Source organism: Artemia sp. Qi Xiang Cuo, chromosome 4 (assembly GCF_049724085.1).
Source record: "Artemia sp. Qi Xiang Cuo chromosome 4, ASM4972408v1, whole genome shotgun sequence".
Lineage (NCBI taxonomy): Eukaryota > Metazoa > Arthropoda > Branchiopoda > Anostraca > Artemiidae > Artemia > Artemia sp. Qi Xiang Cuo.
The window spans coordinates 65044440-65068935 of record NC_142797.1 but is presented as its reverse complement, the minus strand read 5'-3'; the positions used below and the strand labels follow the sequence as shown (position 1 = coordinate 65068935).

The 24496-nt window shown below is 35.6% G+C and overlaps 1 protein-coding gene across 1 annotated transcript in view; it reads right to left on the bottom strand.

Moving 5' to 3' along the window:
- LOC148953338 (pre-mRNA splicing factor cwf19l2) overlaps positions 1–24496 on the bottom strand; it is a 269907-nt gene that overhangs the window by 235605 nt on the left and 9806 nt on the right. The window contains exons 3-6 of the mRNA XM_089087930.1: positions 23542–23748; positions 10739–10878; positions 8402–8521; positions 1160–1320 (exon numbers count right to left, since the gene is read on the bottom strand). Of these exons, the coding sequence (XP_088944056.1) occupies positions 1160–1320; positions 8402–8521; positions 10739–10878; positions 23542–23748 (628 nt within the window). The remainder of the gene's footprint in view (positions 1–1159; positions 1321–8401; positions 8522–10738; positions 10879–23541; positions 23749–24496) is intronic.

The following is a 24496-nucleotide window of genomic DNA, read 5'->3' as shown; positions in this document are numbered from 1 at the left end:
AAAGTCAAACAAAATTTCCAAAATACTGCAAAATTAATTAATTTAATCAGTAAACATAGTAATCAAATTAGTAAACATAATTTAAAATATGTTTACTAATATTTCACAGACTTCACAGTTTTTTTTTAAGAAGCTAAACTAATCACACTAGAAACGTGAAAATTTATAAACCACACGTTTTTTCGTTGTTGTTTTTTAAAACCATATGTAGTATACCTTAGTCAAATTTAGTGCTACATTCAAACAAGTTCACAGCTTCGAGTTAACGTTCGGCTTCACATTCGGAATCTTTATAAACGGAAAAAAGAAGAAAAAGGAAAAAACTAGTTTAAACAGATAACAAATACTAGAAAACTAATAAAAAGACGAAAAAATACTATTCAGAAAAAGAAAACCAAAAGAAAATCATATCTAATAAAGAAAAAGCAGAAGAAAAGAGAATCACATCACAGGCAGAAAAAATCATATTTTTTTTCATATATATATATATATATATATATATATGTATATGCATATATATATATATATATATATATATATATATATATATATATATATGTATATATATACATATATATATATATATATATATATATATATATATATATATATATATATATATATATATATATATATATATATATATATATATATATATATATATATATATATATATATATATATATATATATATATATATATATATATATATATATATTATATATATTATAAATTGTTCCCACATCCCTCTTTATCATGTCATCTACACAGTCACATGAAAAGGTGACAATTAAATTGCAAATTATGTTCTGGCCTTCAGAAGGCATAGGGGCGGCAGCCTTACCCATATTAATTTCTGCTCGGTTTGAGTCTGACTCGGTTATTTATTGTAATTTCTGTTCGTTTTGAATTTCATTTATTTATTGATGGCGATTTGTGGCACTTTGACGCTTGGAAGACTATTTGACTTTATTTCTGTTCATTTTTGTCTTAATGGAGCTCTTTATTTTTCTTTGAAAAACTTACTTTGTGGAAAAAGGTTTTTAAATTAATCTGACAAAGTAAAGCAGCTATTTTAAATCAAAATTCCAACATGGTGATTTATGTCTGTCAATGTGAAATTTGATTCTTGTCAAAACCAAGCTCAAAATAGCGTTACCTTGTTTGTGTTCTTCTTCAAGTGCTGGTACAGCTTGTCTTGTCGTTTTGGAAGCAATTTCGCTTTCCTTTTCTTGTTTCTTCATCCAACTTGGCGTTCTTTTAATTTGTGGATCAGAAACTTTATCACTGACATGACTTTTTTCTCTCATTTTTGATTCACTTGTTTCCAAAAGATAAAAAAGATATTACAATCATTCTGTCTAATAAAATTTTTCACCCAGACCATTTTTTAATAGCTGAGACAGAGAAAACTTGATTTAACGCTAAATAAAAGGAACACAAAAACGAAAAAATCTTACAGAAGCATTTATATTCTGCATCCAAAAATATTTGCGCAATAATTGGAGAAGTGGGCTTGTCTGGCCACCCGTTTCTAACACTCAGTTTGAAGGTACTCATTCCGGTGAAAAAAGGCTATGGGGTAGCTCCCCCTCCCCTTCAATTCCCATCTTATTGGCTTGAAGTATCTCACGTAAAAATATAGGTATTTTTGGTCTAGAAAACACTTTTGATTATTCAAGCACTAGGGACATCTGCAGTCCATGATTTGTCCCTTATTCAGAGTTTTTAAAAATTCAGAATTCTAGTCATGTTCAGAATTTTTTTTGAAGATTCAGGAAACAAATATTTGTCTTGGTACTTTGAGGGCTTGATAAGGTTCCAAATTACCTCCAAAACTGTTAATACAAAATTTGTTAAGGTGTCTTATTTTTGTTCTTCCTCTCCTTTTTTTTTAATGATGATCAATCAAAACTTAATTTGTACCAAGAAACTGTTTGTTTTTTTAGTTTAGCGTTCTCCAAGGTCGTTAAACTGCAAATATTCGAACATAAGATCAGGAATCATTAGCTTAATCTAAAATTTAGAAATGATATAGAAAACAATTGAAAATTGTTTTGTATTTAACCCTTGATATCTCACTTACTAGTTTCGCAGCAGCCTTCCAGGTTGATCTTAACCTAACTTAAAGAATTTCTTTAGAGTGTTTCTCATATGATTTTGTTTTGTTATTTTTATAAAAAAAAGCACAAAAGTTTAAAATACACATTCCTGAAATGGTTGTAACTGGAATGGTCGTCTTAATTGTTTTTGCTTGATAGTTAGTACAATCTGTGAAAAAATTAAACTGTCCTACGCTAGGGGAGCCTTACTCCATCATTGTCTGAAGGACCTCTCACTTCTTCTGATGTCACCCCCCCTAAATTTAAAACTTTAAAAAAGTTAGTTTAAAATGTTGATTTTAAAAAAGCTTTCTTTTCGTTTTTATTGACATAATCTTTTTCATTGGAAAATAAAAAAATATTTTTAATGTTTTCTTTTTTTTATTAGAATGTATAGTTGGGCTTACTATTTGTATGTTGGAGAAAATCGGTCACACATTTTTAGTAACATACGTTTTTTTCGAAAATCTGAAGACACAAAATATTGTTTAATTTAGTTTTACATATCCTCAAGTTTTCCTGACAAATAAAACATAGTATCATTCCTAGAAAATTGCATCTACGCTATTTTGACTACATGGATGTACTTACACTGTTTTGATTTAACCCAACATTCCGCTCAAGAGTCCCTGAAAGTTTCACATTAATACCATAAGCCTTAGTAATATTAGCACTAACAGCAGCAGTACTACTAGTAGTAGTAGTAGAAGCATAGTGTGTTTTTTTTTATTAGCTCAACATAGCCCTCAGTATGGTCTGGAAGTTTCAACTTAATACTCTAAGCTGTTCTTGATATACTAATGATACGGTTATCCGACAGCCTGCATACATATAGCGTGATTCAAATCAATTTAACATAACCCCCAATATTACCTGAAAGTCCTTTACATCTCCCTAAACATGCACTGAAACTTTCAAATAAATAGTCTAAGCTGTTCCTTAGATTTAGCTGTTCTGGCCTTTTAATAGATGGTATCCACATAGTGTGTTTCGATTTAGTTCACTATCTTCATCAAAACTCCCTGAAAGTTTCACTGTAACACCCTTACCTTCAGCAGTACTCACCGTATTAGTAGCTGTAGCAGTCGTAGTAGTAGTAGCAGTTCTAGTAGTAATTTCAGTAGTAGTAGAAGTGTTAGTAGTTGCAGTAGTATGCACATTTTGCATTTTGCCTAGTTTAAGATCCCCCTTAACATGTCCTGAAAGTTTCAGATTAATACCCTAAACCATTCCTGGGCCGCTGCTGAGAGACCCTTTTGATAAACCTGCTTATACAGTGTTTTAATTTAGTTTAACATCCCCTTAAACACTCCCTGAAAATTTCAACTTCCTACCCTTAGCCTCAGTAGTAGTAGTCGTAGCAATAACAGTAATCGTAGCAGAAGTAGCAGCAGTAGTAGTAGTAGCATTATGCAGAGCTCCCTGAAATTACACCTTAATATTTTTAATCTCAGTAGAAGTGGTAGTCGTATAAGTTGTCATAGTAGCAATAGTGGCAATGTGCATTTGGTGCAAATGACTAGTTCAACATCCCCTTCGACATGTACTTGTTTAATTTATCATCCCCCATCGTTCCCTTAAAGTTCCAACTTGATACCCCAATTCATTCTTGAATTTCCCACTTTTGACAACCTGTGAGCCCATAACATATTTTGACTTAGTTCAACACTCCCCTCTGCATTCTCTAAAGGCTTCACTTGAATACAATTAGTTTTTTTTTTAACAACAAATGTCAAACATGCCCTCTTTCCCAATAACAAACACTATATATAAACATTGGACAATTTGCATAGCCTACAGCCCTTACTCTGAGGGCTGTGGGGGGTTGACATCCCAACATCCCAAAGATATAGTAACTGTATCTTTCATATATGCTGAACAAAACGAATATCTCAAAAATTAGATTGGATGTGTTTGAAGAATTAATGGGTTTGGAAGGGTGGCTGCTTGCCCTCCAGTTTCTCTTGATTCTTAAAAAGTGCACTATAACTTTTCATTTTCAATCGAATGAGCCCCTTCAAAAATTTCTATGAAAGTGCTCCGCTGCCTATGATATTGCTTATATACCCTTTTGAAAACTTGCATTCATAAAATATTTTTCGTTTAAATAAACACCAACCCCCCTCACCTCTAAACGTTCCCTAAGAGTTTCACCTTAATACCATTAGACTCATTCGTTACAGCAATCGTAGTAGTAGTACTAGCAGTATAAACATAGTGCCTTTTCGTTAGCTCAAAATCCGCCAAAACATACCCTGAAAGTTTAAAGTTAATAATGTTAGACGTTCCTTAGATATTACCGTTACATCCTTTTGAAAGTCTAAATGCTCGTTGTTTCTTTTTGACACCCACCAAAACACTACTTGAAAGTTTCATTTGCACACCCTTAGCTTTAGTAGTAGCAATAGCTGCAGTAGGATAAATAGTAGTATACCCATAGCATCTACTTTTTTCTTATTTTAACACGCCCCTCAAAACACGCTATAAGTTTTAACTTAATACCGTAAACCGTTCCTGAGTCATTGCTGATGCTTTCTCTTGACAACCTATGTGCGCATACTGTGTTTCATTTAATTCAACATTGTTTACACATTCCCCAAAATTTTCGCCTTAATATCTTTAGCTTCAGTAGCAGTAATATTAGTAGTAATAGTAGTAGCAGTAGAATTAGCGGTAGTCTTAGCTTTAGCAGGAGTAGTAGTAGTAGCAGCAGTAATAGTAGTAGTGGTAGTAGTAGTAAATGCAAATATTGCCTCTTGCTTAGTATAGCATCCCCAACAACAAACCCTGTAAATTCCAACTTCACACACCAGGTCGTTCCAAAGATATTGCTGTTACGCCCTTTTGACAGCCTGCATGCAGACGGCATGTTGTGATTCAGTTGAACTCCCCCCTCAATATTTCCTGAAAATTTTACCTTCATACACTTAGCAATAGATGTAATTGCAGTCACAGAGGTGGTAGTAAAAGTTCTAGTTGTAGGACTAGTAGTGGTATTAAAACAATAGCACTAGTATTAGTAGCAGAGGTAGTATTAGCACGTTACCTTTTGGCCAGTTGAACATCCCCCTCATCAAGCCCTGGAAGTTTAAATTTAATACAATTAGCCGTTGCTATGATACTGCCGATATACTCTTTTGATAATCTGTATATCCATTGCGTTTTAATTTAGTTCAACTTCCTTCTCAACACTTCCTGAAATTTTCATCTTCATACTCTTAGCGTTAGTAGTAATTGCAATAGAAGTAGTAGTTGGAATAATTGTAGTAGTAACAGTAGTATCAGTGGTAGTACTATTCGTAGTAGCGTGCACATATTGCCTTTTGGTCATTTGATCTTCCTCTTTAAGCATTCCCTGAAAGTTCCAACATAATTTTCAAATCCATTCCTGAGATACACCCTTTAGACAATATGTATGCACATAGTTTGTTTAGATTTACTTCAGATTTCCCCTTTATATTCTCTCAAATTTTCACCTTGATACCCCAAGTCTTAAAAGTACTAGTATCATAGCGGTAGAGGTAGTATTAGGAGCAGTAGTAAAAGTAGTAGTGTCGTATTAGTAACAGTAGTAGCAGCAGTAATAATAGCAGTAGTAGTATGAACAGGTGGCCTTTTGGCCAGTTGGACAAAAGCAATAGTTGGAGTGGTAGTAGTACTATAAGTGGTAGCAGTAATAGTTGTTGTTATAATAGTAGTAGCGGGCAAATATTACCATTTGATCGATTGATCTTCCCCTTTAAGCATTCCCTGAAAGTTCAAACTTAATACACTGATCCATTCCTCAGATATGCCCTTTCTAGAATCTGCATGCACATAGTGTGTTTTGATTTAGTTCAAATTTCCCCTCTATGTTCTCTCAAATTTTCACTTTTATACCCTTAGTCTTAGTAATACTAGTATAATAGTAGCAATGGTAGTAGTAGAAGCAGTAGAAGCGTTGTATCAGTAGTAGTAACAGTAGTAGCAGCAGTATTAATAGCAGCAGTAGTATGCAAATGTTGCCTTTTGACCAGTTGAACATCGCCCACTCATGATGCCCTGGAAGTTTCACCTTGATACGGTAAACCGTTCCAAAGATATTGCTGATACGCTCTTTTGACAAACTGTATGCACATAGTATGTTTTGATTTTTTCCTACTTTCCCCTCAACATTTTCTGAATTTCAATTTCAATATCCTCAGCCTTGGTAATACTCACTACAGAAGCATTAGCTATAGTGGCAGTAGTAGTGGTAACGGCAGTAGCAGTAGTAGTAGTAGTAGCGTGCAAATAACCATTTCCTGGAAGTATCAAACTAATACACTCATTCATTCCTCAGTTACATCCTTTTGACAACCCGTATGCACATAACATGTTTTGATTTAGTTCACCACTCCCCTCAACATTCTCTGAAAGTTTTATCTGGCTTCCCTTCGTCTTTTTGGATACTAAATATCAAACATTCCCACCTTTATCAATAACAAATACTATATGTAAACAATGGACAAATTGTATAACTTATATTCCTTGCCCCGAGGGTTGTGTGTGTGAGAGAGGGGGGGGGTGACATCCCAAGAGACATAGTTACTGGATATTTCAACTATTTGAAAAATGGTTATGACAACAAACTGAACGCTGCCTATAATAACAAACTGAAACAAGCGGTGTGAGGTTTTTAGACCTATTACATTTGACGGCCAATACTTCATCGACATTGTACCCTTTTTTAATTGTCCCCCCCCCAGTTCAAAAAGTATGCACACTTTTTAAATAACCGAAAAAATGTTTTTATATTGGGATTACATAATTTATTATGCTACCAACTTCTGTTTGTAACTTTCAATAGGTGACAATATACTTAAATGAATTTTTACAAACTTTGAATCAGTCTGAAAATTCGATTCGTTCTATGTGTATATATCCTGAAAATTTTACATTTTTTGAAGCTTTGGTTACTATTGACACAGACCACTCTTTAATAACCGCTCACCACTATGAACAGTTCCACAATAATAACCGTGTAGTTACTTATTTAACATACTGAAATCTGAACGCTGACGAATCTGAGCAGAATCCAGACGCGCAATTCTAAGTCTGTTGGTTATCTCAGAATTTTCTCTTAGCAGCATTTTGGCTGTGTTAAGGCCAATATTTTGTGTTGCAGCAAAAATAACAGATAATGGCACTTTGCCGTGGCACAATTTGTTTTGTTACTTAGAAAAGGCAAAAGAACTTCGAACTTCGGTCCTAATCAGTCATCCACAGATATTCTGCGACCAATAGTTTCCTGATCACTGGTCTGGTGTGATCCCTCCATGGCAAAATAAAAAGAACAGCAAATAAACGCGCACCCTACATAAAATTCCCTATATAAAATTAAAACCTATACAAAATTCCCTTATTCTCAAAATAACATGTTAAATTTGATGTTGTAATTTTCAGTGCTTTACTTTTTTTTACAGTGTTCCTCCTCCCCCCCCCCCCATTTTTCGAAAGCATGAGCATTTTTTTGAAATAACAAAAAAGTTATTGTAACATTATAAAAATGTTGTACAGCTAATGATTTATACTTGTAACTTCAAATAGGTGATATTATACTTAATAAATTGTAGATACTTTGAGCCTAAGAGATGAATTTTTGCAAAGTGTATATCTTTTTAATTCCACACTTTTAAGAGTTTCGGTTACTATTGACACTGTCTGCTCTTTACTAACTGAATCATGAACAGTTTTACAATAATAGCCGTCAAATTACTTCTTGGACAATGTATCTGACAATAAAGATAAATTAAAAATGAGTTATGCTTAGATGGTTGCAAATCCTGGTCGTTATAATAGACACGTCTCGCAAAATCTTATTCGACATTTTGCGACCATTCTATACTCTTTGTGTCTTGTCTCTACTGTCTGCTTCGAGAAAATGATCCGAGTCAAACCCACATTTATCATTTAGGCATTGCAAGTTTCTTCTTTATTTGTCACGTTCTTACCGAAATAGAAAATTAACTGAATAAGAATAGAATAGGTTTGGTGCTACGAATATTATGCGTACTCTGCACCATCATCAACAGGAACTTACTTCTAGAGCGAGCTCCAGACTAAGCCCACTTCACCGTCTCACCCGGTGGCTTTATGCTGTTTGATATTTGTTTAGTTCTTTTTATTATTTTTATTATTTCTAGTTATTACTTTGTGCAGTGCATTTTATTTCTTTTTTACTCAACATTTTTCTATTGTATATGGGTCATCAATAAGCATATTATATAATATACAGGAAAATCATTTTCCATGGTATCTCATTTTGACAAAAAAAATACCTTTTTCTGTCTTTTGGCCACCGCTCTCTCTCCCTTGACTTCGACCGAGATCTATAACGGGATCGAGTATATTCTTCATCATCTGATCTTGATCGTGTGCGTCGCCGACGGCGAGGAGATCTAGAAAAAACCAAACTCAATGGGACCAATAATGGAAACTTAATGGAAACAACCTATTATACGTTTCAACATAGCAAGACTCCTTAATCGTTAATCTACTTAAAACTTAAATGGTAACAATAACCTACTACGCGGTTCAGCACTTTTAGTAAGACAACTTAGCCGCTTGTCAAGATTATTCATCACGGTGTTTCAGAGACATATATGACAGCATTAGGGTATTAGGGTAATTACAACCATGAAGCACCCTAGATCACTAGCACTGCGTAATACTGCATAGAGCTGGAACACAGAGAATGAATGAAGTCACGTTACTTTTATCTGCTATACCTTCATTAGGCAATGAATCATTTTCTTAATACTAAAAAAAACTATTACAAACGTAAAACAGTTACTTGGCCAAAGAAACTTGGCTTGTTGTAGGCAAGAAAATGCAATAATGATTGAAAGAACCTTAAAAAATAAGGTAAATCACACAGGTGAACCAATCACACGATATATATATAAAATAAAAACAAAGGAGAATAAACACTAGAATACTGATAAAAAAAAAAAACAGGAAAGACTTAGTTGGCATTACAAAATGAAGAAAAAAACTGTATATACTGCCCTGCAATCTTACAGGGTGCGCTACAATACCGTTACTCCTATTTATCCAAACTGTTTTCAGTAAACTCATGTCTTGATCGAAATCCTTTTTGTAAATGTCGTAATCCTTTTAAAGTTAGTTTTAATTTTCAAAAGATACAGGGGCATCAATTTAGGGAGTTGGATTACGAGGGTACTCAAAGCCGGAAAAGGGCAAGGGGTGCTGATTGCCCTCCAATCACTTATGGCCCTTAAAAAAAACAATGACGCTGTCTAACTCACCCTTTTCGTTTGCAATTTCGTGGCTGACTAATATTTAACCCAATTTTTATTGGGCAGAGGCCATTCCTAGATTCTCATTGGTCACTCGCCTCGTGAAGCGCATGAAATCGACGCCTGAAGCGAGACCTAGTAAATTCAGTTACTGTGCATCTTTTACCCTAGTTTCTGGCCTTGGCCTCGAGAATTGATTTTCACTCGGTTAACCCTCTTGCGTGTGAATTTCAAATTGTTGGGATAAACCGACGTCTGTATACAGAACTGAATGTAAAGTGTCAAATTGAGTGTAAGATTGGAATTAAAACAGGTTAGAAAAAGGTGTAAAATGGGGTGAATGAAAAATAAAAGAAGCTTCAAAAACCCTTAACCATATGTCAATCTTTAGAAATAAAAGCAAAGCTCTTCCTATCCATTTGGCAACTAAGTGGAGCGAGAAGAAGTCTGTCAATTCCCATCTGATTTTTGCTACTTCGCTACTCGTTACTTTTGCTACCAAAATTTGCTATTGAAGCGAGTAATCGACCACGCAAACTTTCTCCCGTACATACCTTATCAAGCATCTGATTTATAAAGCTGTCTAAAACAAACTTTTTCTCGATTTACCATACGAATATGATTGATATAGATAGAAAAATTCGTAAAGCCAATTGAAGAGGTGGAAAAACTTCTTTAAAAAGTGCTCTAAAATTATACCCGAGAACCCCGTCCCCTCAGAAGAACTGAAAATAGAAGCCCAAAATTACATTTGGTTTTGGCGTCTATACCCCCCTTCATAGAAAAAGCTCGTGATCGCCTACTCCCCTCTTAGGTTGGACAGTGTTTCCTATAAAAATTCTGATAAAACTCTGGCTTCCTAAAATGAAGCACATGTCAAACGTTATTTTAAGTACGTTAAGCCATTATGAAAGAAAAAAAGACAGAAAGGCTTAGTAAAACCTGGCAAGTATCCAAACGTACCAAGCATGCAAATACGTAAAAATATGAAGATAAATAATTTTGACAACAGCAATCTTGACATTTGTTTGACAACAGTGATCGTTTTAATGCTTTTGATACTGTAATCAAGAAAAATTCAAAACGGAACATAAACAAGGACAAAAAAAATAGTAAGGTTTCTGACCTCAAATATCAAACAGAAAAAAAAATTTTGACTGCATTTGATTCTTTCGTTGCAAAAAATGTCTACACAGATAATGGTTTCGAAAAAAATACTGTTAGAGGCTTTCTACAATCTGAATATATTAATATTACAGGCTAAAATCTTTTACGTTTATTTTTGGGGGAGCAAGAGCTTTTTTTTTACATGTACACGCCTCACTATAAAATAAGATAAACATAATTTTTTCAAACCTTGACCGACTCCTCGTACTTGACCTCTTACGAATTCGTGGCTCTTCTCTATGGTCAGGCTTCCTAAACGAAGGCCGTTTGGCCTTAAAACTTGAAAGTTCTTCAGCTTCAGTTATCTTTCTATTGAGGTTGGCCAAAGACTAGAGCAAGAGTCGGCAATTATACAAAACACAAAGACATTTATTGTAACCAAATTGAGCTAGTTACTTACAATCTCTAAACGAATTCCTTTCGAATTCGCTAATCAGTTGTTCTCAAATTATGTATAAGTGAGTTACTGGATTCAGAATTTTAGCATTTGTTTCTTAGTTAAACTCAATAATAATTATGTATGAAAACACAATAAAATAAAAGTATACTATTACAAGTACTAAACTAAATTTATACTACTAAAAAATTCTGCTGAGACTATTGTGAGCAAAATATACTCATCAGTGTCTTTCGGATTTAATCCCAAGCTAGAGCAATCATTGGAACTATAGAGAATCTTAAAGGCCTGATTGAAAATTTAGAAAACCGAGTAGCAAAGCTTGAGGTAAAAATTAATGATTAGGAGTAAGAAAAACAGCTTGACTTTTTTATAGTATAAGTGATATTATTTTGCAATAAAATAAAAATTATCATCATAAAGATTATTGTCTTAGGGAGATTGAACCATCCCTCATATAGTCATAGGCAGCGCGCTAGCGCTGCCTAAGTAAAGAACGAAGTGGGTACAATGTGGGTTTTTTTTCCTCCACCCGGGCACTTCGTATGGAAGGAAATGTCGTAGAAACTTCGAAAACGGCTCATTCGATTGAAAATTGGAGTGGCTAGTGCCCTTTTTAATAGTCAAAAGTGATTGGAGGGCAACTAGCCCCCCCCCCCCACGCCCATCATTCCCCCGAACACATCCAATCAAAATTTTGAGATAGCCATTTTGTTCAGCGTAGTTGATTTCCATATAGAAAATATGTTTTTGAGGAGGACACTCCCCGACAACTCTCAGGGCAAGGGAATTAAGTTACGCCCTGGGGGCATATAAGGTTTTTATAGAAGGCGTTGTCAAAGAAACTTCAAAACAGGCTCATTCGATTGGAAATTCAAAGGGCTAGTGCACTTTTTAACATTCGAAAGTGTTTGGAGGGAAACTAGCCCCCCCCCCTCCCACGCCTATCATTCCCCAAAACACATCCAATAAGAATTTTGAGATAGCCATTTTGTTCAGCGTAGTTGATTTCCAGATAGAAAATATGTTTTTGAGGAGGACACTCCCCAACAACCCTCAGGGCAAGGGTTTTCAGTTATGCCCTAGGGGCACATAAGGTTTTTAATGAAGGCATTGTCGTAGAAACTTCAAAACGGGCTCATACGATTGGAAATTCAAAGGGCTAGTGCCCTTTTTAATAGTCGAAAGTGATTGGTCAACTAGCCTCCCCCCCCCCACGCCCATCATTCCCCCAAACACATCCAATCAAAATTTTGAGATAGCCATTTTGTTCAGCGTAGTTGATTTCAAGATAGAATATGTGTTTTGAGGAGGACACTCCCCCACATCCCTCAGGGCAAGGATTTTAAGTTATGCCCTGGGGGTATATAAGGTTTTTAAAGAAGGCGTTGTCGTAGAAACTTCAATAAAAGCTCATTCGACTGGAAATTCGAAGGGCTAGTGCCCTTTTTTTATAGTCGAAAGTGATTGGAGGGCAAATAGCCCCCCCCACACACCCATCATTCCCCCAAACACATCCAATAAAAATTTTGAGATAGCCATTTTGGTCAGGGTAGTTGATTTCTAGATAGAAACCATATTTTTAAGGAGGACACTCACCCAGAACCCTCAGGGCAAGGTTTATAAGATATGCCCTGGGGGCAAGTAAAGTTTTTATTGAAATTTTTGTCGTAGAAACTTGAAAAAGGGCTCATTCGATTTGAAATTCAAAGGACTAGTACCCTTTTTAATAGTCGAAAGTGATTTGAGGGCAACTGACCCCCCTCTCGCGCCCACCTTTTCCCCAGACACATCCAATCAAATTTTTTAGATAGCCATTTTATTCAACGTAGTTGAGAGCTTTGGAAATTAGGTCTTTAACGATGACAACTCCTCCCCCCACAGCCCTCAGGAAAGGGTTGTAAGTTATGCCCTGGGGGCAAATAAAGTTTTTATTGAAAGCGTTGTCGTAGAAACTTCAAAAGGGCTCATTCAATTGAAAATTGAAAGGCCTATTGCCTTTTTTAATAGTTGAAAGTGATTGGATAGCGACTAACCTCACGCCCACCATTTTCCCAAACACATCGAATATTTTGAGATACCCATTTTGTTCAACATAGTTGAAAGTTCTGGAAATTTTGTCTTATAATATGATACCCCCCTCAGAGCCCTCAGTGCAAGGGTTGTCAGTTATGCCCTGGGGGCATATAAAGTTTTTATTGAAAGCGTTGTCGTAGAAACTTCAAAAGGGCTCATTCAATTGGAAATTGAAAGGGCTAGTGCCTTTTTCAATAGTTGAAAGTGATTGGATAGCGACTAACGCCTCTCTCACGCCCACCATTTACCCAAACACATCCAATCAAAATTTTGAGATATCCATTTTTTTCAACGTAGATGAAAGTTCTGGAAATTAGGTCTTTTAGGATGATAACCCCCACAGAGCCCTCAGGGCAAGGGTTGTAAGTTATGCCCTGGGGGCATATAAGGTTTATATAGAAAGTTGTTGTATATGATTTATAGAATAGATTTTAGTCTTCCTCAAATCCAATTTTTATTTACAAGATAGTCTACCTACTCATGAGGTGCACTTTGCGAGTCGCTGGCTGGACGCTGGCCTTATTCATTATTCATCAAGAGAAGTAGAAATCTGTTAAAAACGAAATGGCTGTGGCTTTCAAAATCCTTGCAGAATAGTTGAAATATCTAAGAACTATGTTTTTCTAACAGAATTAATAATAAAAATCAATATTATTTTTATTCCTCGAAAATTATTCTATACTAAACTTTGAATACCTTATCATAGAATTCATAATTTATCTTTGAATATTAGTGCGTCGGAAAAAAACTTCGTCAGGCAAACTTCAGACGTATATTAGAACTGCGGGATGTGGCTATAGCTATCGTGAATGAAAATTAACTAATCCACTCTGTATGGACTGAGGCCATTTCTTTTCTAAGTCACTATCATAGTCACTATCAGGCCTACCACCAAAAAAATAGTCTTTCTACGGTCACACTAGTCGCAGGAATAGACAATAGCTTGATGGCAAGTGCGGCAACGCAGGAAATTTCATCGCGATTGTGTCTTTGGAACAGAAGAACGTTGCCGTCATCGTCGTCTTCGGTTTCTTCCTATCATGGGCAGTGCGCTATTGCTGCCTAAGTAAAGAACAATGTGGCCACAATGTGTTTTCTTTCTTCAGCCGGGCACTTCGTATCGAAGGAGTTGTCGTAGAAACTTCGCAAAGGGCTCATTCGATTGGAAATTGGAGCGGCTAGTGCCCTTTGTAATAGTCGAAAGTGGCTGGAGGGCAACGAGCCCCCCCCCGACGCCCATCACTCCCCAAAACACAACAAATCAAAATTTTGAGATAGTCATTTTGTTCAGCGTAGTTGATTTCCAGATAGAAAATATGTTTTTGAGGAGGACACTCCCCTACAACCCTCAGGGCAAGCGTTTTAAGTTATGCCCTGGGGGCATATAAGGTTTTTAAAAGGCGTTGTCGTAGAAACTTCAAAACAGGCTCATTCAATTGGAAATTCAAAGGACTAGTGCCCTTTTTAAAAGTTGAAAGGGATTGGAGGTCAACTAGCCCCCCCTCCCCCACGCCCATCATTCCCCCAAACACATCCCATCAACATTTTGAGATAGCCATTTTGTTCAGCGTAGTTGATTTCAAGATAGAAAATGTGTTTTTGAGGAGGAGACTCCCCCACATCCCTCAGGGAAAGGGTTTTAAGATATCCCCTGGGGGTATATAAGGTTTTTAAAGAAGGCGTTGCCGTAGAAACTTCAATAAAAGCTCATTCGACTGGAAATTCGAAGGGCTAGTGCCCTTTTTTAATAGTCGAAAGTGATTGGAGGGCAAATAGCCCCCCCCCCCCCACACACCCAACCTTCCCCCCAACACATCCAATAAAAATTTTGAGATAGCCATTTTGTTCAGGGTAGTTGATTTCTAGATAGAAAACATATTTTTCAGGAGGACACTCCCCCAGAACCCTCAGGGCAAGGATTATAAGTTATGCCCTGGGGGCATATAAGGTTTTTATTGAAATCTTTGTCGTAAAAACTTGAAAAAGAGCTCATTCGATTTGAAATTCAAAGGACTAGTACCCTTTTTAATAGTCGAAAGTGATTTGAGGGCAACTGACCCCCCTCTCGCGCCCACCTTTTCCCCAGACACATCCAATCAAATTTTTTAGATAGCCATTTTATTCAACGTAGTTGAGAGCTTTGGAAATTAGGTCTTTAACGATGACAACTCCTCCCCCCACAGCCCTCAGGAAAGGGTTGTAAGTTATGCCCTGGGGGCAAATAAAGTTTTTATTGAAAGCGTTGTCGTAGAAACTTCAAAAGGGCTCATTCAATTGAAAATTGAAAGGCCTATTGCCTTTTTTAATAGTTGAAAGTGATTGGATAGCGACTAACCTCACGCCCACCATTTTCCCAAACACATCGAATATTTTGAGATACCCATTTTGTTCAACATAGTTGAAAGTTCTGGAAATTTTGTCTTATAATATGATACCCCCCTCAGAGCCCACAGTGCAAGGGTTTTAAGTTATGCCATGTGGGCATACGCAGTTTTAACTTAAAGCGTATTTACAGAAATTTCGGAAAAGCTCGTTAAATTGGAAAATGAAAGGTCTAATGCCTCTACAAATTATTAAAAGAGACCGAAGAATAAAAAACGTTTATTCCACGCTCACTATTTTCCAGAGAACGCCCCATCCCAATGTTGAGATATCCAATTTTTTAAACGTTGATTACAGTTTTGTTAATTAGGTCTTCTAGGATTATAGCCCCCTCAGAGCCGTCAGGGCAAGGGTTGTAAGTTATGCCCTGGGGACATATAAGGTTTATATAGAAAGTTGTTGTATATGATTTATAGAATAGATTTTAGTCTTCCTCAAATCCAATTTTTATTTACAAGATAGTCTACCTACTCATGAGGTGCACTTTGCGAGTCGCTGGCTGGACGCTGGCCTTATTCATTATTCATCAAGAGAAGTAGAAATTTGGTAAAAACGAAATGGCTGTGGCATTTCAGAATCCTTGCAGAATAGTTGAAATATCTAAGAGCTATGTTTTTCTAACAGAATTATTAATCAAAATTACTATTATTTTTATTCCTCGAAAATTATTGTATACTAAACTTCGAATACCGTATCAAAATTCATCATTTATCTTTGAATATTAGTGCGTCGGAAAAAAACTCCTTCAGGCACACTTCAGAAGTATATTAGAACTGCGGGATGTGGCTATAGTTATCGTAAATGAAAATTAACTTATCCACTCTATATAGACTGAGGCCATTTCTTTTCTAAGTCACTATCATAGTCACTATCAGGCCTACCACCAAAAAAATAGTCTTTCTACGGTCACACTAGTCGCAGGAATAGACAATAGCTTGATGGCAAGTGCGGCAACGCAGGAAATTTCATCGCGATTGTGTCTTTGGAACAGAAGAACGTTGCCGTCATCGTCGTCTTCGGTTTCTTCCTATCATGGGCAGTGCGCTATTGCTGCCTAAGTAAAGAACGATGTGGCCACAATGTGTTTTCTTTCTTCAGCCGGGCACTTCGTATCGAAGGAGTTGTCGTAGAAACTTCGCAAAGGGCTCATTCGATTGGAAATTGGAGCGGCTAGTGCCCTTTGTAATAGTCGAAAGTGGCTGGAGGGCAACGAGCCCCCCCCCCCCCCCGACGCCCATCACTCCCCAAAACACAGCCAATCAAAATATTGAGATAGTCATTTTGTTCAGCGTAGTTGATTTCCAGATAGAAAATATGTTTTTGAGGAGGACACTCCCCGCCAACCCTCAGGGCAAGGGTTTTAAGTTATGCCCTGGGGGCATATAAGAATTTTATAGAAGGCAATGTCGTAGAAACTTCAAAACAGGCTCATTCGATTGGAAATTCGAAGGGCTAGTACCCTTTTTAATAGTCTAAAGTGATTGGAGGGCAACTAGTCCCCCCCCGCACCCATCATTCCCCCAAACACATCCAATAAAAATTTTGGGATACCCATTTTGTTCAGCGTAGTTGAATTCCAGATAGAAAATATGTTTTTGAGGAGGACACTCCCCCACAACCCTCAGGGCAAGGGTTTTAAGTTATTCCCTTGGGGCATATAAGGTTTTTATAGAAGGCGTTGGCGTAGAAACTTCAAAAAAGGCTCATTCGAATAGTCAAACCTGATTGTAGGGCAACTAGCCCCCCCCCCACAACCATCAGTCCCCCAAACACATCCAATCAAAATTTTGAGATAGCCATTTTGTTCAGCATAGTTGGTTTCCAGATAGAAAATATGATTTTGACTAGGACACTCCCCCAAAACCCTCAGGGCAAGGGTTTTAAGTTATGCCCTGGGGGCATATAAGGTTTTTTTAGAAAGGGTCGTCGTAGAAACTTCAAAAGGGGCTCATTCAATTGGAAATTGATAGTTCTAGTGCCCCTTTAATAGTTGAAAGTGATTGGAGGGCAACTCGCCCCCCCCCCCACCACCAGCATTTCCCCAAACACATCCAATTAAAATTTTGAGATAGCCATTTTGTTCAGCGTAGTTGATTTCCAGATAGAAAATATGTTTTTGAGGAGGAAACTTCCCCACAGTCCTCAGGGTAAGGGTTTTAAGTTATGCCCTGAGGGCATATACGATTTTTAAAGAAGGCGTTGTCGTAGAAACCAAAAAAGGCTCATTGGATTGGAAATTCGAAGGGCTAGTGCCCTTTTTAATAGTCAAAAGTGATTGGAGGGCTACTAGCCCTCCAATCACTTTCCCTCCAAGGATTATAAGTTATGCCCTGGGGGCATATAAGGTTTTTATTGAACTCTTTGTCGAAGAAACTTGAAAAAGGGCTCATTCGAATTGAAATTCAAAGTGATAGTACCCTTTTTAAAAGTCGAAAGTGATTTGTGGGCAACTAACCCCCGTCTCACGCCCAACTTTTCCCAAACACACCCAATCAAAATTTTTAGATAACCATTTTATTCAACGTAGTTGAAAGTTTTCGAAATTAGGTCTTTAAGGATGATAACCCCTCCCCCCACAGTCCTCAGGGCAAGGTTTGTAATTTATGCCCTGGGGCATATAAAGTTTTTATTGAAAGCGATGTCGTAGAAACTTCAAAAGGACTCATTCAATTGGAAATTGAAAGGGCTAGTGCCTTTTTTAATAATTGAAAGAGATTGGATAGCGACTAACGCCCCTCTCACGCCGACCATTTTCCCAAACACTTCCAATCAAAATTTTGAGATATCCATTTTGTCCAACGTAGTTGAAAGTTCTGGAAATTAGGTCTTTTAGGATGATAAGCCCCCTCAGAGCCCTCAGTGCAAGGGTTGTAAGTTATGCCCTGGAACATATAAGAACGATGTTGGCACAATGTATTTATTTATTAATTTTTTCCTTTAGAGCAGGGCACTTCGTATCGAAGAAGTTGTCGTAGAAACTTCGAAAAGCGCTCATTCGATTGGAAATATGAGTGGCTTGTGCCCTTTTTAATAGTCGAAAGTGATTGGAAGGCGACTAACACCCCTCTAAAGCCCACCATTTCCCCAAACACATCCAATAAAAATTTTGAGATAGCCATGTTGTTTAACGTAGTTGAAAGTTCTGGAAATTTGGTCTTAGAGGATGACAACCACCCTAACAGACCTTCGGGTAAGGATTGTAATTTATGCCCTGAGGGCATATAAGGTGTTTAAAGAAAGCGTTGTCGTTTTCAAAAGGGCTCATTCGATTGAAAATCGAAAGCCCTAGTGCCCTTTTTAATAGTCGAAATTAATTGGAAGGCTTGACATTTTTATATTAAAGATTGATATGGATGTAATCTATTTTTTTTGTTACTGTCGTTGTTTAGACCAGGCAATCCGTATCGAAGGAGTTGTCGTGGGAACTTCGAAAAGGGTTCATTCGATTGAAAACAGAAAGGGCTGATGCCCCTTTTCATAGTCGAAAGTGATTTGAGGGAAACTAATTCCCCTTCCACTCCCACCCTCCCGCGCCCACCCTCCCATTTCTGCTCTAAAAATTTAACCAAATCAAAATAGCGTAAATGTATCCAAGCTATCAAAGAAAGTAAGCAGATTATTTTGCGAATGGTATGAAGTTTTCCATTTTAGGTCATCTAGAGGAGTTATGAAACTAAATTAAACACTACTATTTGTGTCCTGATTTTTAAAAGGGTGTATGCTGTTAAAAATTGCTTAAAATGTGTCTCCAGCATACAGATAGCAGGCCAAAGTATGAAGTCTTAAAAAACGAAAAAGGTTTGAAGTAATATTTTCTTTTTTTCTGAAAAGACTATGTTAAAATAAAACAAACAGAATTTAATTTAAAAAACTTTTTCCACAAAATAAGTCTTTCAAAGAAAAGTAAAGAACTCCATTAAACAAAAAATGAGCAAAAATAAAATCAAATAATCTACCAAGCGTGAAACTTCCACAAATCAGCATTGATAAATAAATGAAACCCAAAACGAACAGATACTACAATAATTAACCGAGTGAAGCTCAAAACGAGCAGAAATTAACTGAAGTTGGGCGCAAAACCCTTATGCCTTCCCAAGGCCAGAACAAAATTTGCACTTTACTGAAAAAATACAAATGAATGTGCATTGTCAGTTTAATATATACGTATACTGATATTTAGTAATCAAAATGTTAATATTATTTGATTTATTAGTTATAAAAGTAAAAACATTTATATTTTTTCAGTGAAGTGCAAATTTTATTCTGGCCTTGGGAAGGCATAGGGGTTTTGCGCCCAACTTATGTTAATTTCTGCTCGTTTTGAGCTTGACTCGGTTAATTATTGTAATTTCTTTTCGTTTTTGGGTTACATTTATTTATCGATGTTGATTTGTGGTAGGTTCACGCTTGGTAGATTATTTGATTTTATTTTTGCTCATTTTTTGTTTAATGGAGTTCTTTACTTTTCTTTGAAAAACTTATTTTGTGGAAAAAGTTTTTTAAATTAATCTGAATACGGTGCGGCAAAAACGATTGGGCCTAGAAGCACCAAAGATTTTTACATAAATCGTAATGAAGAAACAAGAATTTAAGTTTTTGAAATCGAGGTGGACTCTAATTACTCCGATTCAAATGCTGTTATTAGTCTATCTCTACTAGACCAAGGAGTAATAATCAAAGTGCAAAAATAAATATTCCGAAAAAATTGCAAAAATCGTAATGAAGAAACAAGAATTTAAGTTTTTGAAATCGAGGGGGACTCTAATTACTCCGATTCAAATGCCGTTATTAGTTTATCTCTACTAAACCAAGGAGTAATAATGAAAGTGCAGAAATAAATATTCCGAAAAAATTTTCAGATTCAAAGCCAATCTTCAAATATGGACAAAATGTATACTATGAAAATCTCCTATATTCATCATTCTTAATATAGCGTCACAAAAGATGGAACCTTTAAGTGTCTAGTGACGTGATTCTTCGTTAGTTTATAGGTTGAAAGTGAACTTTTCAGGGTTGGAAAATGATAAAGTTGCCCCAGTTTTTGTGTTCCCAAATTGTTCCCAAGCAAATCGAAATTGGCAAGTCCTGAAATCTTCATATCTGAATCTCTAACGAAGCGCCGTCTTGATATTCTGGGTACGGCAAGACAATTTCTGTTTTGAAAATGCATGGTCAAATCGCGTTCAAAAGCTCGGAAAGCTTCCAAGTGAGCGAGCTGCTCGTCGAATTAACTCCCTTTCATATTACATTACAAAGTTTTTTATTACTAATCTCGTACGGTACCGTTTATTCTTTTTTCTACTGTTTTTGTATACTTTTTTACGACTATGTTTGTGTTGCGTTGGTTGGTTTCCTTAAAGAAATTTTCTTTATTTTTCTGCATTTCTATTTGGTCGGTATTTTTTCTGTGTATGAATATCTTCTTGTTTGAGCGTGGAGGAAGTAGGATGTAAAGTTATTTTCTACTTCTGTTCAGATCGCTGTCCACCTTTCACTACTTCAACAATTCCCTGCTGGGAGTTTTGTGGCGCAGGTTTGATTCGTCATCTGTATAATAATTATCAATTTTTGTAACTCGGGTAGAGTTTGCCGTGTGCGCAGCATCTCTCGTGGCTTAGTTTCGGCCTGTTTTGATTGGTGGGCAACAGTTTTTCGTTCGAGTTTTTTCGTTTTGTTTTTGTATGCGTTGATTTAGTTGTGCAGGTGTTTCCGCTACATATACAGGCCATAAAGCCTTTTGAGGGGCCAGACGTATGAACTGTTTGTAGTTTTCCTTATTTTTTTTGTATATTTCTTATTTTTTAATTGTTCCTGTAAAGTCTGATTTTTGATCTGTGGAATATTTAAGGATATGAGAAACACCTTTTTGATTTGACAATATTTTATTGTCATAAAAGAGTTACGCTATGCTTTATAGTTGTTTGTCTTGACCTTGATTTATTACGTAATTAGATTCCAGATATTATAGGAAAAAGACACATAGCAACACGCCAGCAAAAATCTAACATGTTTGATGTTTTTTTATTATTATTATTATTAATAAACTTTATCTTGTCTATCTACCTTATATTGTTCCTGCCTGTGCATCATAGGAATTCCTGGCTTTAAAAGTTAAACCCCATAGAGCTATGCAAATAATGACCCAGAGTCCGAGTCAGTTGAAAGGTTGAAGTGAATCGAAGGAAATAACGTCTATCATCAGCTATTATTTTAGTGACTATTAATATTTCTGTATGAGTTGTTTTTTTGTTTTTGTTTTTTTCTTTTTCCATGCTTCACTATAATACTTAGATGATGGTGTACTACTACATCATCTTATTATATATATATATATATATATATATATATATATATATATATATATATATATATATATATATATATATATATATATATATATATATATATATATATATATATATATATATATATATATATATATATATATATATATATATATATATATATATATATATATATATATATATATATATATATATAGGGATGAGCTTTCTCCATTACAACTTTTGCTTGCCAAGATAATAAAGTGGTTTGACATAAGTTTTACTTTCAAACAGTTTAACAGGCGATCATCCTTGGACTTGTTAAACTTTGGAAATGTTGGCCAACCAGGAAAATGGAAATATGCCACTGCCAGAACACAAATAAATAAAACAGTAAATAGCATGCTTTAATTTGATATTAAACACACTAGAAGATACAACTATGTCTGCTTTGCTTGGAGACTAGAATTCATTTATTAAGTACGAATTCATTTGTGGATTTTTACATTGCCTAGAATTTTTTTTTGGCTCAATTTATTGATCACAAGGTCTTATATTTCACTTATCCTAACCTCACCACTGTCTCTTTTAAAACCATGGGTGTTTTTAGCAATCTCCATCGATTCTTCAACTTTGATTTTCCGACTGTAAAAAATCTGGATCTTTAATCAGAAATACAGACCCGTCAAATAACGATAAATCCACTTTAATATATATTTTTTGCATTTTGTAAGTGTTCAGCAGATTATAGTGTCAAATTCAAGCCCATTTCATCACTTTTGACGAAATTAAAGTAAATTTTGAGCTTCCTTCCAGATTATTTCAAACTCAAATTTCTATCTAATTTTTAAGAAAGGTTCCAAAGAGTATCCTGATTGAATGCAAAAAATAGTTTCAGACTAAAACCACGAAGCTTAAATGCCACTTAAAGAAACTAATACGATAATTACATAAATATATATTAAGCTTGGAAAAGTGTCTGTTCTTTTGTTTTAAAAATTGTTTGGAAAAAAATAACAGGACCAGGAATGAAGTGTCCTTGCTCCTTATTTTTAAATAAAGGGGTGAATTTACATACAAAATTTTATTCAATTACCAACAGCTTTCAATAATAAGAGAAAGTCTATTGAAGAGAGAGCAATGGCAAAAATTGAAATTGAAGGACCACGAAACCAGAGATCAGCCCCGCTGGTAAAGTCCGGTGCCGTATTCTTTACCTTTTGTTTACCTTTAATGACGAAAATTCGGTCTGTTTTAACTTCAACCTATGTATACTGTTGCTTTTGGTAATTTTATAATTCGCCTTAAGAAATTTATCCCTTTACATGACATCCATTCATAAATCAGTTTATTGCACACTTATTGCTAAAACTAGGCCTACAACAAACATGCGAGAGCATCTGCCAGTCCTACATCCCTCTCCTCTTTACTATAGAGTTTACCTTATTATTTTTCTTTCTTGCCTCAGTGCTTCAAAAATTAATGTGCTCACTTAGGCAAAATTGCTTTAATATGCAGATGGACAAAAAAAACACATTCTGAAAGCCAACAAGTTGATAAACACTTACAAATTCCAACAGGCTACACTTTTTGCTTTATACTAAGCTTTCAATCCGGCAGAAATCAGCCGTTAACAGAAGACGTAGATTTTTCTATCTTTTTGTGTAGTAATTTACTCTTTCTTCTGAATCTTGAATAATTTTCTCATTTCTAATAATCTTCTTAATTTTCTAGTTTATAATTCACTTTTTACAATGCGAATATCAATATTATCAAAAAATGTTATTTTAGGTATCCTATAGATTCTTATTCAATTGAATAAAATACTAATTAAAAAAAAGAAAATCACTCACTCCCCATCGCTCTATAGCTAATTGCTCAACAGATGCACCCGTTTCTTCGCTCTGCTCCACCAGGCGTTTCTTCGCTCGTAACAGCCACTGAAGTCCAGCATCGCTAGTTCCAGCAGGAGGACGTTTTTCGGTAGTTTTACTTTCTTCAGGCAAGCCAGTTCCGCCACTTTTCCAATAAGGATTTAGTTCACGAGGATGTTGACCAGGCTATCATAGGCCAAAAAAGTGGTTAAATGAAGGAATGAAATGAACATGAAAATAAAGACTGCTGAGCACAACTAACAGTGAAAAGCTTATTGCGGAGGGGATTAGAACTTTAAAAAAGGTAATCTTATGTCTAGAATATTTAAAATTAATATTGTTACAATTATTCTGATGGGAACGTTCCTCAAAAACTTCTTAAAGGACAGGAAGAGCTTTGTCCACGATCCCTTTCTGGTAAATAAATCCCTTTCTGGCTAATTGGCAGCAAGGTCAATAAAAAAAATCAAAAAAAGAAAAAATCAAGACAAAAAAAGGTGCAATTATGAAAAGAAAAACATTTTTAAAGAACAATCAATTTTGCAAAGAGATGTTTTTATCGTTTCTCTATTGATTTTTGACTGCATAGCTGTAACTGGCTTTTATTGTATTATGTCTTTTCTGACATATCAACCTATGCCCACCCATGCATCTAGCCCTTCATTCTTCCATCTCTTCATTTCTCCATCGTCTGATCATTTTATTTCTCTCTTAGAGAAATATTAGTAATGAAACGGAAAATTAAAAAATGAAGTGGGTTATTTGATAAAAAAAAAAAAACGGCCCAAAATTCTACAAAGAAGGCATTAAACACACAAGGCATATATAGTTGGATTTTTTTTTGCTCTCTGATATCTCATAGGTTAACACAAGTCCAAACCAGGGAGAAGGGTATTAGAGCTTATTTGGGATGGGGGGATGGATTTCACGGATT